Raw genomic sequence first — 14,499 nt, 5'->3', positions numbered from 1 at the left:
CTGGAACTGACTGGGGCTATTTCCCATTTCTTTTTCATTGATGAGACAACTCACCACCATGACTTTGGAATTTTGTGTGGTGCAGGATTTCAAATCTCTTGTAGCTTCGGTGTTCCTAGCACAGGATTTTAAACCATGTTATACTGGGGACAGAATTTGCTTTGCATGGCAAGGAAATGCCAATGTTATCACAGCTCAATAAGCATCACTGAAATCTGGGATTATGTGTTTCCCCAGCTCTGCTTAATCCCAAGATTCCACAAATTTGTTTTAAAAAAAAAAAACCTTAGCATATTCTGGAACAAAAATTCAGCATAAAATCATAGCACAGGGCTTCCCTGGTGGCGCAGTGGTTGAGAGTCCGCCTGCCGATGCAGGGGACACGGGTTCGTGCTCCGGTCTGGGAAGATCCCACATGCTGCGGAGCGGCTGGACCCGTGAGCCATGGCCGCTGAGCCTGCGCGTCCGGAGCCTGCACTCCGCAACGGGAGGGGTCGCAACAGTGAGAGGCCTGCATACCACAAAAAAAAAAAAAAAAAATCATAGCACAAATGCTAAGCCTAACTAGGTTTGGGGAGATCTTTGGATCAAGGCCTGACACCTAGTCTCTATGGCCTGACCATGGCTTGAGGGCCGGGCAGTGTGGGAGCAGGTAATGGCCACACTGCAGGCCTACAATTTTGCAGTTTACGCCAGTGCAGAGAAATGAAGGGGCACCCCACCCAAGGCCCAGCTCGGAGGAAACACTACCCTCCTCTTCACTGATGGCTTTCTTTTCCCTTCCAGTCACTACTAAACCCGTATTCTTTCCCCAGACTCTCTGTTGTACATGGCTCTGATTTGTAATAAGTAAACTAGATAAGTAAATCTGTAATAAGTAAAAGTCTTATTGTTTAAGTAAAAAAAGTATTGGAATCACTGTATTATAAATTTAACACATGGTACATGCTCAAGGTTTGCAAGAAATAATTTTAAAGGATTCACTCACCCAACCTCAGAGTAAAACCTTCTAGAACATTCTGAAAAATTTTCTGAAATGCTACCGACCTGTAAATATTGTGACTTACTAACTTAGAAGAGTAGCAGAAAGTAGTGGGATAAATGAGACTGGCAAGAAATGAAGAAAATAAAGATTGGGTACAATGCACCAATATTCACTGTAATTATGTAAAGAAAATAACACGAAAAGGAAAGGAAGATACTAAGTAGCAAATAAATGGATGATTTAGACATTCATATGTCTGAAAGGTAAGATTACTTATGAAAAACTCTCCCTTCTTTCTATCACTCACTCAAACTACGCTTGACTTATAAGACTAGTTAGTATCACTGCATTGTTCTAAAGACCAAACAAATTACAAAATTCACTGTAGGTTTCGAAGGCAGACATGTCAGAAGCATTTCCTTGCAGAAGAAATCTTAATATTTCCCTCAGCCTTTTGGGGCAACTTAATTTAATGGCACAGTATGTAAGTTTTCATTGACTCTATGGGGACTGTCCCCAGGAATTTTGGACGAGGCTTGTTATGTCCTGAATGCACACTAGCAAGGGTGTTCTTTTACCTCCCCGAGTTCTGTAACAAGCTCATTCCGTCCAGCCCTTCAGGGTGGACTGTCTTCTTTCTAGTTAGTGGTCCTTCAGACTTGAATATTTGACAACTTCTACTTAATGATGCTACAAAATGAGACAATAGGGAGAGAAGATGCCCCTTGGAAATTCTCACTAAGCCCTTAGTTCCTACTTGAGGAATGATGGTCTGGTTCAATCACGTTGCCCTTGGGAGCTCAAGAAAACAGGCACTTGCTGTGCCCTCCGGGCTGCCAGCCTGCCTGGCTCCCCAGCTGGACTCCCCGCCGTCTTGGACCTCCAGGAAACCACACAGGTAAAGTGCTTTGTAAGGAGCAAACAGTGGATGCAAGTATTGCTCCAGGATGGGGGTCTGTTTTGCCCACCTCAATCACAGACCCACATTCAGCACCTGCTGGCAGCACCCTCACTCCTTCCTCCATGCAGACCCATGCCTCTTACATCCTGCCATTGGCTGCATCCTTCATACATCTCCTCCCACACTTGGGTTTAGAGTTCAGGGCCATGGGTGTCTTTCTGGGTTGGGCACTGACCAAGACCCAGTTCTGAAGTCTCCGGGGCTCTTCTGGCCACAGAGATGGTGTGAGACCATCTATCCTTTCTTCAAATGGCCTGAAAGGGTTAAACAAGGGTCACCTCTTCTTGTGCAGCATCCTGGCCCCAGAGGCAATCAAATCAGGTGTGGACCAACAGCTGCTGGGTGCATCCTTATCTGAATGGGGAGACCAGCCAGCCTCTGAGACTCTAAGTGGTACATGGTCAGGGCCAAGCTGCAGATTGGATGTTTTTCTTAGGGTAGGGCGACTGAAATGACCTCAGTCAAAAGATCTGATGACAGCCAAATGATTAGCTTACAGGTGGGAAAAAGAGACATACGTAAATGTGAAAAAAACAACCTGAGCAGTGCTGGGGTAGAACCGTTTCTATTTGCTGACTACGATGCTGAAAACTTTACCAACCTAACGTGGTAGTTATGGCAACACCACCCAGGCCCACACACTGATTTAGATAGTGTTACAGACTCCACTTCCACGAAGAAGATAACACCCTTTCTCAGAATGATACACACTGCAGGCTGAGAACCCCGGGGGAAAGGAGGATGCTTCATGTCTCTAGTGATCTCAGAGGTCGAATTTCAGACTTCAATATTGCTAAACTATGGGGAAATCAGTGAGTGTACAACAAAAACAGCATAAAAATCCTGGAGGACCAATGAACCGTATACTGTTCCCGCTCCCTGTGAGAATGCTGGCTGCATTCATCTAAGTCTTAAGAGTTGGAAAGAACCCTGAAGACATCTAGTCACTTTCCTACCAAATGCAGGAAGACTTACCCTAGATGCTCAGGGCCTTAACTGCTAAGCAATAAGAGAAGATTGGTGTTCTTTGTTGATTAGCCTCCAATTGTCGAAATATCACATATACGTATGCAGGTCAAACATTTCAACTAGATTTCTCTTGAATTTCATTACAGAAAAAAGCTTTCCTAAAGGTCTCAGTCAGGCAAAGGGTCACTGACTCGGTGAAATTCTCTTTCAGATGTACTGAGGAAATCTGTGTTCATTCTGTGTGACCTGTGATAACTGATGGAATCCACAGCATTTGAAAAAAATTTTATGTTTGATTTCTGAACCGGCTTTTCATCTTGAAACAAAATGGTGGCTCAAAAATTTTCAAGTGAACATCGTGTTCTTTAATAAAGAATCTCAACAATATGGAACAGTATCAATGTGTGCGTTGAGAGGTGATAAAGGTAAATGTTTGAAATAATTATATTCTTCTATGTAATTTTCTAACTTAGCGGCAGCAAAAAATTAAGCTAATTTAAAGATACTGCTAACGAATAGGATTCTTAGAGAGCAAGGCTGTAGAGGTGAAAAAACAGCTCTCAGATCTGTGCTTGGTCAATAACATGATCGCGGTTCTTATCTGAAATTGACACCTGATGGTGCAAAATGACTTGATGATGGAGAGTCCACAGAGGTGATGACAAGAGTCCACAAGGAGAGGTGGCAGTTCTGAGAGGGCGAAGAGGAGGCTACCCTGTGATTTTTGTGACCACCCAACAAGATCACCGTAGGACTGAGCTATATGTTGGGCTCCTAAACCTCGTTCCCAGAGGTTCTGGCCATAAGCTGCATGATAAACTTTAAGTTTTTTCCCAAGACAGCTGTCAACACTTAGAGCCATCTACCATCTTGGGGTTCTTGGGGCCATGCATCCCCAGGGAACACAAACTTGGATGGAAAAAAATGTCTTTATTTTCATTAACCCTAACTGTAGTCCAGCACTTCATTTAACTGTGATTGGAAGTAACAAAGCAGAGATTTAGCATTGCCTTGATTTTGTCACCAACAGAAACCCCAGACATTTAAAAATCATATGACAGTTACTGTAGACAACTTGAAATGTCATCAGTTCCCCTTCCTATGTCCAGTTAGGACAGTAACTAGACCTTGATACTAAATGTGTTAATAAAGCCATGCTTTTTAGTTTCATATTTTATTTTTAAAAGTTCATCACTTTTTAAAAATAGCAATAACTATTTCTAAGCATGACTGTTTTCCTTTGAAAGCCTATGAATTTTATTTTGTGCGTTTAAAAGCATTATTCTGAGGAGGGGTCTTCAGATGTCCCCAGATGCTTGGGGTGGCCTTTGGGGTTCAGAGGTGGCAGGAAGGGGCCTCTGGTTCTTCTCGGATCTGCGAGAATAACCAAGAGGCATCCATCTCTCTTGTCAATGAAAAGGCAGATGCCGGGATCCCCTTTTAAATAAAATTACTAAAACAAAAATCACTGTAATTCAATCCAGCAGAATTCAAAGTCACGTTTTATTAGATTAGTTTTAGTTATGAAATAAGCCAACCTCCTTTAAGCTTTATGTAATTTTACTGGTTGATCCTACAGTTAGAGAAACTTTGTCTTTCATGAGCTCTCTAAGATTATGATACTTCATAGGATACATTATAAAGGTGATCAAAGGAAAAACAAGCACTTCTGTGAGGGGAGGGATCACAGTGGCCACTGTGGGCAGCTCATCTGTGTTAGTTTCAGGCATTCACTGGAGGAAGGGGCTTCCCGAAGACCCCAACCCGCAGATTTGCAGGGCTCTGCCTTCCCCAGGCTAAGCGAGCCTTGGTTTCCTCCTCTGTAAAATGGGAATAACAACAGCGCTCACCCCGTAGGCTGTTGAAAGCATTTAATCACATGACCCACTAAAGCGTTTTGCACAGCAGCTGGCCCACGGCAAGCACCTGGTAAGTTCACAATCTTACCGTATTCCAAATAGCGACGAGGGGAGGGGATGGGGTGTGTGTGCAGTTGTGAAAGTTGCACAGTGGACACATTTATTCGGCACATACAATGTATTGGGCATTGGGCGAGGGGAAGGGGAAACAGAGCTGGAAATAGGTACACGCAGTCTAACTGGATGAGAGTAGAAATGAACACCTTCCAGACAACGCAGAGGTGTTTAGAGGAGGGAGCCGATGCCCTTACTGGAGGAGTGATTGTGGGGCCTTCTGCAGGAGTTAAGACATCTCGGCAGGGTTCTGAGGGATGGCAGGGCTCGACTGATGCATGAGGGGGTGCTTTCCCGATGGGGGCGGACCTGTGAGCTCAGCAAACGTGGAGACCTGCTTGTGTGCTGTGGCTGGAGGGGCTGGTGGGAAAAGGGCTTCCTGGGGGCTGTGGAAGGTGGAAGAGTTGCACCTAGGCTGGGCAGTGATTGGGCGCTTGGATGTATTCTGTCCCCGTCATAACCAAGGGTGTGAGAAAGCCAGGTGTGCGTCTTAGAGGACCCAGGAAGGTGGCAGCAGGGAGGATGGAAAGGGATGGAGAGGTTGGACAGGGGCATCCCAGGAATCCAAGCAGGGGATGATAAGCCTCTATGGAGGCAGGAGGGCAGGGAGGAGAGGAAAAGCCAGGCTTGGGAACGTGACCGAGGAGGCCCGGTTAGTCTGCTGCCTGACCACACCTAGGCCTGCCAGGTGGGGAAGGGCACCTTCTGGCGCTCCTCCCGGCTCCCCACTCCCGCCCCGCCCTCCTCTCCCAAGCCTTTGCCACCTGGTTGGTCCCAATTCTGCTTCCTCCCCACAGGTTCTCGATCTGGGGGCCTTGGTCCTCCTGCCCTTAGCGGAGAGGACCAGGGGTGACCCACAGAATGGGGGAAGGTCGCCACAGGAGTGCTGAAGACCATGCATCTTCAGTGCCCAAGTCATGGTAGACCCTCAGCAAACGGGTCCCGAATGAAGGAAGGAAAGAAGGAATAAAGTGTGTGACGATGGGGAATTAAACAATTAAACCTTATCTTAGTCTGCTGACTCCTTGGGTAGGAAAGCGTAGATGTTATTGGAAATATTTCTGCCATTACAATGGCTCCTTTGTCTGTTTTGGGAAATGCCTGATCCTCCCATTTATTTATTATTAGAGAAACAGGCTAACCCTCAGTGTTACAATCACGTAACAATGAGCATTCCTTCTGGGAACGTCACCCAGAAGTTTGGAAGATGCTGCTGAGCCCAGGACCCCATCTCTCTCAAGTCCCTGGCGCACCCACAGGCCACTGCCAGGTGTCCAGGCCACTTGCACCAGTGAATGGGCGCTCACACAAATACTAAGCAAGCGATAACTGCGGAGCTGCCTGGTACATCACAGACAAATGTGAGTGGGTTGCACTTTATCCCTACTAGACAGTCTGTTCTCCGTGGTTGGCACTTTCCGTGAATCTGATTCACCAACGTGTGCCCAGTGTGTGCCTGATACAGAGTGGACACTCAGTACCTGTGCTGTGTGAACTAGCTAATTATCCACAGTTCTGGGCGGTCCGCGCACCTAAGCCCTCACAACAGTGTCTGATCCGGGGGTGAGCAACTCTCCTGAGCACATTTCCTTTTTCAGGGTTTACACTCCCTCTTGGTCCAGGGAGGAAGGACTGGGCTGTATGATGAGCTCCTCTACAAAAGGAGGGCTTCCAGAGGGCTAGTCGGGGTGGATACAGGACAGTGAGTCCAATCAAGGTGGGAGGGGGGAAGGTAAGGGGTTCATTACATCCACCATCACCTGAAGCTCCCTGTTCTGGTTGTTGGTGGGAGGGTGTACCGAAGATGGTAGACGTGATGAGTAATTCTGGTCCAGGGTGGTTTTTCCAACCCTGGTTTGTCCGTTAGAATCAACGTAGGAGATTTTCCAACAGGCCTCTACCAGGGCCTCATCTTAGCCTCAAGAAGTGTGAATCTTTGAGGAAAGGGCCTGGCATTGGAATAATTTAAAGGTTCCTGGAAGCATCTAATTAACCTGGGGCTGAGGACCACCGGCCATTGTGTAGCCATAAGCAAAGGAAAGAGAGGAAAGGAGTTACGTCATCCCCATCCTCTGCCCCATCTCCCCACGACCCTATCAACACAGCAAAAATCTAGGATTCAGGAGATTTGAAATGTGGCTCAAAGAACCCACTATTTGTGGCTGCTTTAAAAAAAAAGCCATGAAAGCCATTTGGCTGGTTCCTTAGCTGTCCCCAGAGTGGTACCACTGAGGCTGCCTTCCTTCTAAACCTGGACTCACACACACCTGTTCGTGAGGATGAGAAAGGGCAGGATTCTGGGTTAAAACAAACTTCAACTTACTGTTCATGTTGGCACTTTCCATTAAACAAACAACCAACCCCCCCCCCAAACTCTCCTGACCCTTAAAAAGGAAAACAATCCTCTCACACCCTTTACTATAAATCAGAAAAGTAAACAGAAATGCACTTGCATCCTCTTTTTGTAACTTTAGATTCTCAAAAGTTTACAACTCTGGGTAAAGTAAGCCACTACTATTATTAACTGCACCGTCAGCCCTGGGATGAGCAGACTCGCCAGGGAGCGGGCACGTGGGAGCTTGCCAAGTTGGCGCGGCACTATTTTTAGGATGCAGAGTCCTGTCTGCGTCCTCCTGCCCCGTCCCACTTGATACCAGAACAAGCTATTTTTTTCTCCGAACCATCGAGTACATGGAGACTTCAAGCTGCAGAGTCATCCTGTGTGGTAATGACCTCCGTCACCTACACATGGGCACAGGACACAACGACACGGTTGACTCATAAGACTCCTCCACAAATCCACTCTCCTCGGTGAGTCACATGGCAGGACCCACCCCCTGGCTGTCACGGTTCACACGCTAGGTTCTCCCAGCTTCCCTTTAAAGCGGCCACCATCTCTCTATTCCACGTAGGCCCTCCTGGGGTCTCCTCGGTGTGGTCCTGTGTTCACACGGATGGGCATCATTTATGTTACTTTGCAAACCAGCAATAGCCTCTAGAGAAATAAGAGGTTGGATTGGTTAAGAAATTCCTGTTTGGGCTTGTTATAGGCTGCACTGTGATCCCTCAAAATTGATATGTTGGAGTTCTATTCCCAAGCACCTCAGAAGGTGACTGTATTTGGAGACAGGGTCTTTACAGAGGTGATCACGTTAAACTGAGGTCATTAGGATGGAGCCCTGATCCAATATGACTGGTGTCCTCACCAGAAGGGGAGATTAGGACACAGACAGGCACAGAGGGAAGACCACGTGAGGACACAGGGAGAAGATGGCCGTCTGCAAGCCAAGGGCCGAGGCCTGGAGCTCAGAAGGACCCAACCCTGCTCTCACCTGGAGCTCAGACTTCCGGCCTCTGGAGCTGTGAGAAGTAAATGTCTGTTGTTGAAGCCCGCCAGTCTGTGGGACTTTGTGACAGTAGCCCTAGCACACTCACACAGGGCTTTCAAAAACGTTGTGTGAATTATAATAGTCCAGAAGCCAATAAACTTTAGGAACCCACAAGGCTGTTTATCTTCATTACTTTTTTCTGATAAGACCTGGAGATTGTGTAGCCATAAGTAAAAAGCTATTTCCAGGCCTAGTACTTTGGAAGAGGCTCTGAAGACAGGCTGTGTGTGTGTGTGTGTGCGCCCGTGTGCAAGATTCTCAGTGACACCCATGGTGCAGAACACTTTAAGCCCTAAAGTCGACCTCAGAGATGCACTTTATCGTCAAACAGAGCTGATCTGCAGAGCCTGTTACTTCTTCATCACACACTGACACGTGGCAACATCTACCAGCTTTCTGTGTTCAAAAATTCCAGAAACTAGTGCTGTCAGGAAACATAACTCTTCCGGAATCGCTTAGCAATTTTTAATTCAAACACTAAGAACTGAAGGTGTTTTAGTCCTGTTGTCTTCATTCTTCTGCTGACAGCTGACTGTGTACCTGTCTTCTGTGGACACAAATGATGATCACACCGGTCACCGCCAACCACTGGCTGGAGACGGCCAGGGGCTCAGGTGGCCTGGGTGTGACTCTGCCGTCGCTGACTTTTACTAATGTGGACTGGTATTCAGAGGCTCGCACTCATTGCTAGTGTCAGAACACGAGGCTGCATTAATTTCACCTGACCGCGTGGAGCTGAGGTTTCCTCACCTGTACAGTGACCATGGAAACAGTAGAATCAGGTAAGGTTAACACCCTAAGTGCTTCGCTGGCCCAGAGCTTGGCATGGAGCAAACAGTAAATGCCACTGCTATTATTGCCACATCGTCCTCATGCTGGGTTGAGGCGCATGGTTGGCACTGAGGGGACAGAGGAGGAGTAAGGAACTGTCTTCCAAGTGTCGTCTGGTTCCCTGCCCCTGGCGATGTCTAACTAATTAAAAAGGGGACACTCAGGAGGCGTGATGTGAAAGTAGAACCCCGAGTTAGTGCGCCCTCAAGCTACTTTTGGGTGCCTTCTGGTCACACAGCTGCAAGGAGAGGGTCTCTGTTGCATCATCAATCAGCCCAGGTGCGAGACCTGGTACACATGCCAGTGAACGCCGAGGCCCAGCCTGGGCAGGACCCTCCCAGGTACGGGGAGTTTTCATTTAATTGCAGGATCCAAGAGTTACCTAAAATGTCTCTTTGTAGTCAAAAGAGGATTCGGTAATAAACAAATAGGCAAGGTATGTATGTCATTATCTCTACAAAGAATATATCATACAAGAAAGTTTTAAGTTAATTTAAAACAACCACAATCCATAAGGTAGCACAAGAGAGATTTTGATAACATGGGCCCCAAAAGTCAGGTAAAGGTCTCATGAAATGACTGAATCTGTCACACCATGAGATAAACGCAAACATTAATACTATACACAAAATGGTTAAGCAGATCTTTTCTTAATATTACCAATGAAACCCTTAAAAGTATTTTATGATTTCTCTAAAGGCAGAGAAACAAAATCAACTTAGGATATCCCCAATTCAGAAAGTTACACTTAGTAGTTATGAAAGAGGAAAACGAGCCTTTTCTAATCTCATTGCTTAAGAAAAACGAAAGTGCCAACAGATGGAGGAATGTAACTAGAACGGAACGGTTCTGCCTTTTAAAGTAATCATTGGTTTGGTAGCACTCTTGATTCTCTTTGAATACCTAATCAGGTATTTTGATTGCTTTCCCAAAGTCCTTTAACTACCTTCAACTACGGAAATAATTCGGTAACTGCAGTAAGTGCAATGAACAACCTGTAGGTAGGAAATTTACAAAAGCAGGAAAGGCACCATAACACTGAGGGCCCTGAGACACTATTAGGATCCTTTCCTGCACAGAATCCTGAAACACTGATGAACATTCATGCCTCCTGTTCTTACACTGCATTTCGAGTTGTTTGTGTATATCCTACACGACTCTCTTTTGGATGTTGAAGTCAGCACGAAAAGTGCAAAGAAACTGAATTGGTATTTTTATAAATTGCTGAGTACTCACCTCCCTTTCAGATATTTCATAACTAGACTTTAGAATAAGTGATATAACACAATATGCTAGATGGAGGGCCCTGAGTTCAACTAAGTAAGATTTTGAAATTAATAAATAAAAATATTGATAATTACTTTCAACAATAAGGTCTCTGACTTGCTGACTGTATGAAGATTCTCAATTTGGATTACAAAGAAAAGACATATATACACAAGGACCTGCCTAATTTAATAGAAGGGCAGGGGCACCAAGAGAACTATCAATCATAGCATTCATGTGAACATGGAAAACACTTAACTTACTGACATATATCTCTCCTAAAAAAAAAGTCCTTATTTCTCATTTGAAATCTTTACTTTCCTACATCTTTCAAAATGCAGGCTGTGGTTGAGGATCTCTTCCAAATCTAAATGCTATGATTCTGCGATTATAAGGCAAAATGATATTCCTCTGCCCCTCATCCCCAAAGTCATCTCTGTGAAGAATGAAAGAAGGTAAGAGAGTGTTCCAGAGAGTTCTGATTAGCAGTGCTTTCAGAAAAAATAACAGAAGCATTTCTGCAAAATATTTTTCCCCATCATTTGTATAAATCCTGATAATAACATAAACCGGGACCCTCTCCCACCCCCGTGGCTGGTATCGAATCACAGGCTCTTCACATCAGAGCCAGCGCTGAACCACAGGCTTCAGACTGAATTTCTGATGTTAAAGCATTAAACCTCACCTTTCTAGAGCCGCCACGTCCCTCCTATTTCGAACGCGAGAAATAAGCGGAAGCTAAACCCCAGAAAAGATGGACTAGCAAGATAGTACTTGGTAACAACAGACCTCAGTCAAGAATTAAGTGCCTTTCTCCACTGGAGTCACAATGCGATTTGCCTGGAACCCCAGGGGCTCCACCTCTAGTGAAATTGGCAGAACAAGCATTATTTGATTAGTGTGAAAGATCCTGCCGTGAAAGGGACAGAGGCAGGTGACAGGGGACTGATGGCTTCTGAAATGCTAGCTGTAGAAAGATCAAATCGAGGTCATTCTGGGACTCCTAAACAAAACAGGGATTCTTCATAAATCTAAAAGACGCCCATATTAAATTATAATTTTATTAAGTAATGTTCAATAGCGATTTGGGAAAACATCAACCAACTTGAACATGATCAGGAGCATATAATGTGGGAAGATAAAACCATCATGCCTCTGCCTGCAGCTGGTGGTGGGGGGGGACAAATTTCAGAAGATTCATTCATTCTCTGCTCTCAAGTTCTCTGGGGTTTCTTTTGGTAAAGCTGCCGTCTGGTGCAATAGGTGAGATGATTCAGGCACCAAGCCTGCCCCTGATTTCAGTATTTAGTTAAAAATCTTTAGTTCTGATAATGGATTTAACCCTCCGGGGCAGGGGTAACCCGGAAGGAAGAAACAGGTCTGAGAGAGACCAAGACCTTGAACAACTACCCAGAAGGTGATGGTCCTGGAAGGAGCCAGGTACCATGCATTTCCTTGAGGTCATCTGGCCTTGTCACACTCAAACCACACCTCTGCCTCTCCAGTGAAATTTCTCAAGAGCAAAATTTTCACCTTTGCGCTACATGCTGGTCAAGAGGGGGCAGAGCAGGGGAGCAGATTCACCAGCAGGCAGCAGGCCCTCTGCAGAGCCCCCCACCTGCAGAGCCCCCCTGAGTTGTTGTTGGGGGGGGGAAACTTTGCGTGTGTGGCAGGGAAGGGGGCAATAAACTGGGCCGGATACTTAGATTCCTAAGTCCACGTGAAGTTCCACCCTCAGGGAGACTGTGGGGTCAGGAGATGCGGAGAAGCCAAGGAAAAGGAGAAGGGGGTAAACGGGAGAGGGAGGGGGAGGGGGAGAGAGCGGAAGCCTGGGGCGGGGGCGGAGGAGGAGGAGAGGGAGGGGCACACGCGGACAGCGGGTCAGGAGATCAGGGCAGAGGGTAGAGGAGCAGAGCCAGAGGGGAGAAGCAGCAGAAGAGAAAAGAGAGGAGGGTGTGCGGAGAGGGAGAGAGCGGATTCTAGAGAGATGGGGACCGACCGGGAACAAGCGGGAGACCCGCAGAGACGGGATGGAAAAGTAGGGAAAGAAGAAAACGCTCAGGGAAGAGAAGCGGAGGCGCTCGGGAACGTCTCCCCTTGGCAGGCTGGGGTAGAGACACAGCCCCGCGCGCACCAGGAGCGAGAGCGCCGAGGGGCCAGCCCCGCGCGCCCCCGGCCTCCTCCCAGCTTACCTGGCCCTTGACCAGGCTGGCGGCGAACTGGCGCATGACGGCCTCCACGGTGTAGGCGCTGGACCAGCCGCGCGGCGTGAGCAGCTCCATGCAGATGGCGCCGCCGTCCAGCACGTAGCCGTTCTCCAGGCGCGGGCTGAGCACCCGCATGAAGGGCGGCGAGAAGGGGAAGTTGTCGGGGAAGGTGAGGTTGAGCAGGATGAACTCGGTGTTGGTCTCCTTCATGTCCTGCCACAGCACCGAGTCCTTGTCCACCTGGTGCAGCTTCACGTTCCAGTCGAAGAGGCTCTCGTCCACCAGCTCCACGGAGATGAAGCGGTCGCTGAGGCGCGCGATGTCCTGCAGCTCCTTCATGAGCCGCCGGCTGCGCACCTGCGTGCAGTGCTGCTGGCGCGCCGCGGGAACCAGGCTGCCGCCCGCCGCCGCCGCCGCCGCAGCCGGGCCCGGCCCCGCCCTGGCGCCCGCCGCGCGCTCCCGGGGGCCCCCGCCGCTCGCCGCCCCCGCCGCCGGCTGCGGCGGCTTGTCGCGCTGGGCCAGCTCCGCCGCGCGCTTGCCCTTGCCCTTGCCGGGTCCGGGGCTGGCGTCGCCCGCGCCCCCGGCGGGATGCTGCTGCTGCGGCTTGTGGCCGCCGCTCTTGGCGCCGCCCTTGCCGCGCAGCGACGCGCTTTGCTGGCCGCCGCCGCCGCCGCGGTGGTTGTGGTGATGCTTGGGGTCCTCGGTGTCCCGGTTGTGCAGGCGGATGAGCCCGATTTTGCGGAGCAGCGTGGCCATTTTAGGCTTGGCGCCGGCGCGGGGTTCCCCTCGGCTCCTGCCCCCGGAGCCCGAGAGCCAGGGCGCGGGGGACGCGGGGCGGCAGCGACCGGCGACCACTCAGCGGGGCGCGGCGCGGGCCCCCCCTGGCGCCGGCGGCCGTGGCGCAGCCGAGCGGGCAGCACGCGCGCTCGCCGGCCGCTGGGTCGCCGCTGTCATATGACGGGGCCCGCTCTGGCTCGGGCTCCAGCCGCCCGGGGAGGGGAAGCGTGGAGGGGACGCGCCGCGGCGGGCCGTCCCCCGGCCGGTCCCTGCGCGCAGCCCCCCGGAGCCTGGTGTCCGCGGTCCTTTGTGAGCGGCCGCAGCCGGGCTGGCTTCGAGTCCGAGCGCCGCCTCGGGCCGCGCCGAGCCGTCCGCAGCGCCCCGAAGGCAGCGAGGCGGCCGCGGGCTCGCGCCGTGCGCGCCCGCCGTGCCGTGCTGCGCTGGCCGCTACCGCGGGGCCTCGACCGCCGCCGCCGCCGCCGCGGCTGCTGACATTGCAAAGGCGGCTGCTCAGTCTGAGCCGAGCGCGGCGCGGAGGGGGCGGTCCTGGCGGCCGGGGAGGGGGGCGCGGGGCGGAGCCGCGGGACTTCCTGCGCCGCGCCGCTTCCCCGCCGCCCGCCAGCCGCCCGGCTCCTGCGGCGACACGCGCACGGCCGCTGGGGGGAGACATCGGTGCGCGCCGGGCTGCGGGGTAGCGCCGCGCGGAGCCGACCGGCCGGCCGGAGCGGAGCGAGGGTGGGGAGCAGGGCGAGAAGGGGCACGTGTGTGCGCGCGCTAATGAGGGTCTCAGAGGCTCCGGGTCCTTCTGCCCGGGATCCAGGCTCTAACCCCGGCCTGAGCCTCCGACCTCACTTAACCTAGTTGGAGCAATCCGGAGGGGAAGGGGCGTCGGAGAAGGATGGAAAGCAACCTGTTTATTGATCCCGTGTGTACCAGATGGAGCCTGGTGTCCACACCGCAATCCTGGACCGGGGTCTGCGGAACCGGTGCTCTCCTAAGGACTGATCAAAGAATCAGGGCCTGGGGAGGAGGATGCGGGAAGCGTGTTCTCCGCAACCCGCTAAAGAACCCCTCGAGTCCCGACTTTAAAGGATGACCGTTCCGCGAATTCACCCCTGCGACCTGGCCTGGCTCCTCTCCT

At 50.2% G+C, this 14,499-nt stretch overlaps 1 protein-coding gene across 1 annotated transcript in view; it reads right to left on the bottom strand.

Moving 5' to 3' along the window:
* UBE2QL1 (ubiquitin conjugating enzyme E2 QL1) overlaps window positions 1-13,963 on the bottom strand; it is a 45,496-nt gene extending 31,533 nt beyond the window's left edge. Inside the window, exon 1 of the mRNA XM_089908664.1 lies at window positions 12,567-13,963. Within this exon, the coding sequence (XP_089764790.1) occupies window positions 12,567-13,337 (771 nt within the window). The 5' untranslated portion in view covers window positions 13,338-13,963. The remainder of the gene's footprint in view (window positions 1-12,566) is intronic.
* Window positions 13,964-14,499: the final 536 nt, after the last annotated feature.

This window comes from Delphinapterus leucas, chromosome 3 (genome assembly GCF_059928025.1).
Source record: "Delphinapterus leucas isolate spDelLeu-1000000601 "Yukka" chromosome 3, BTC_Dleu_Yukka2, whole genome shotgun sequence".
Lineage (NCBI taxonomy): Eukaryota > Metazoa > Chordata > Mammalia > Artiodactyla > Monodontidae > Delphinapterus > Delphinapterus leucas.
The sequence above is the reverse complement of the archived record's forward strand: the minus strand, read 5'-3'. Positions and strand labels throughout refer to the sequence as shown.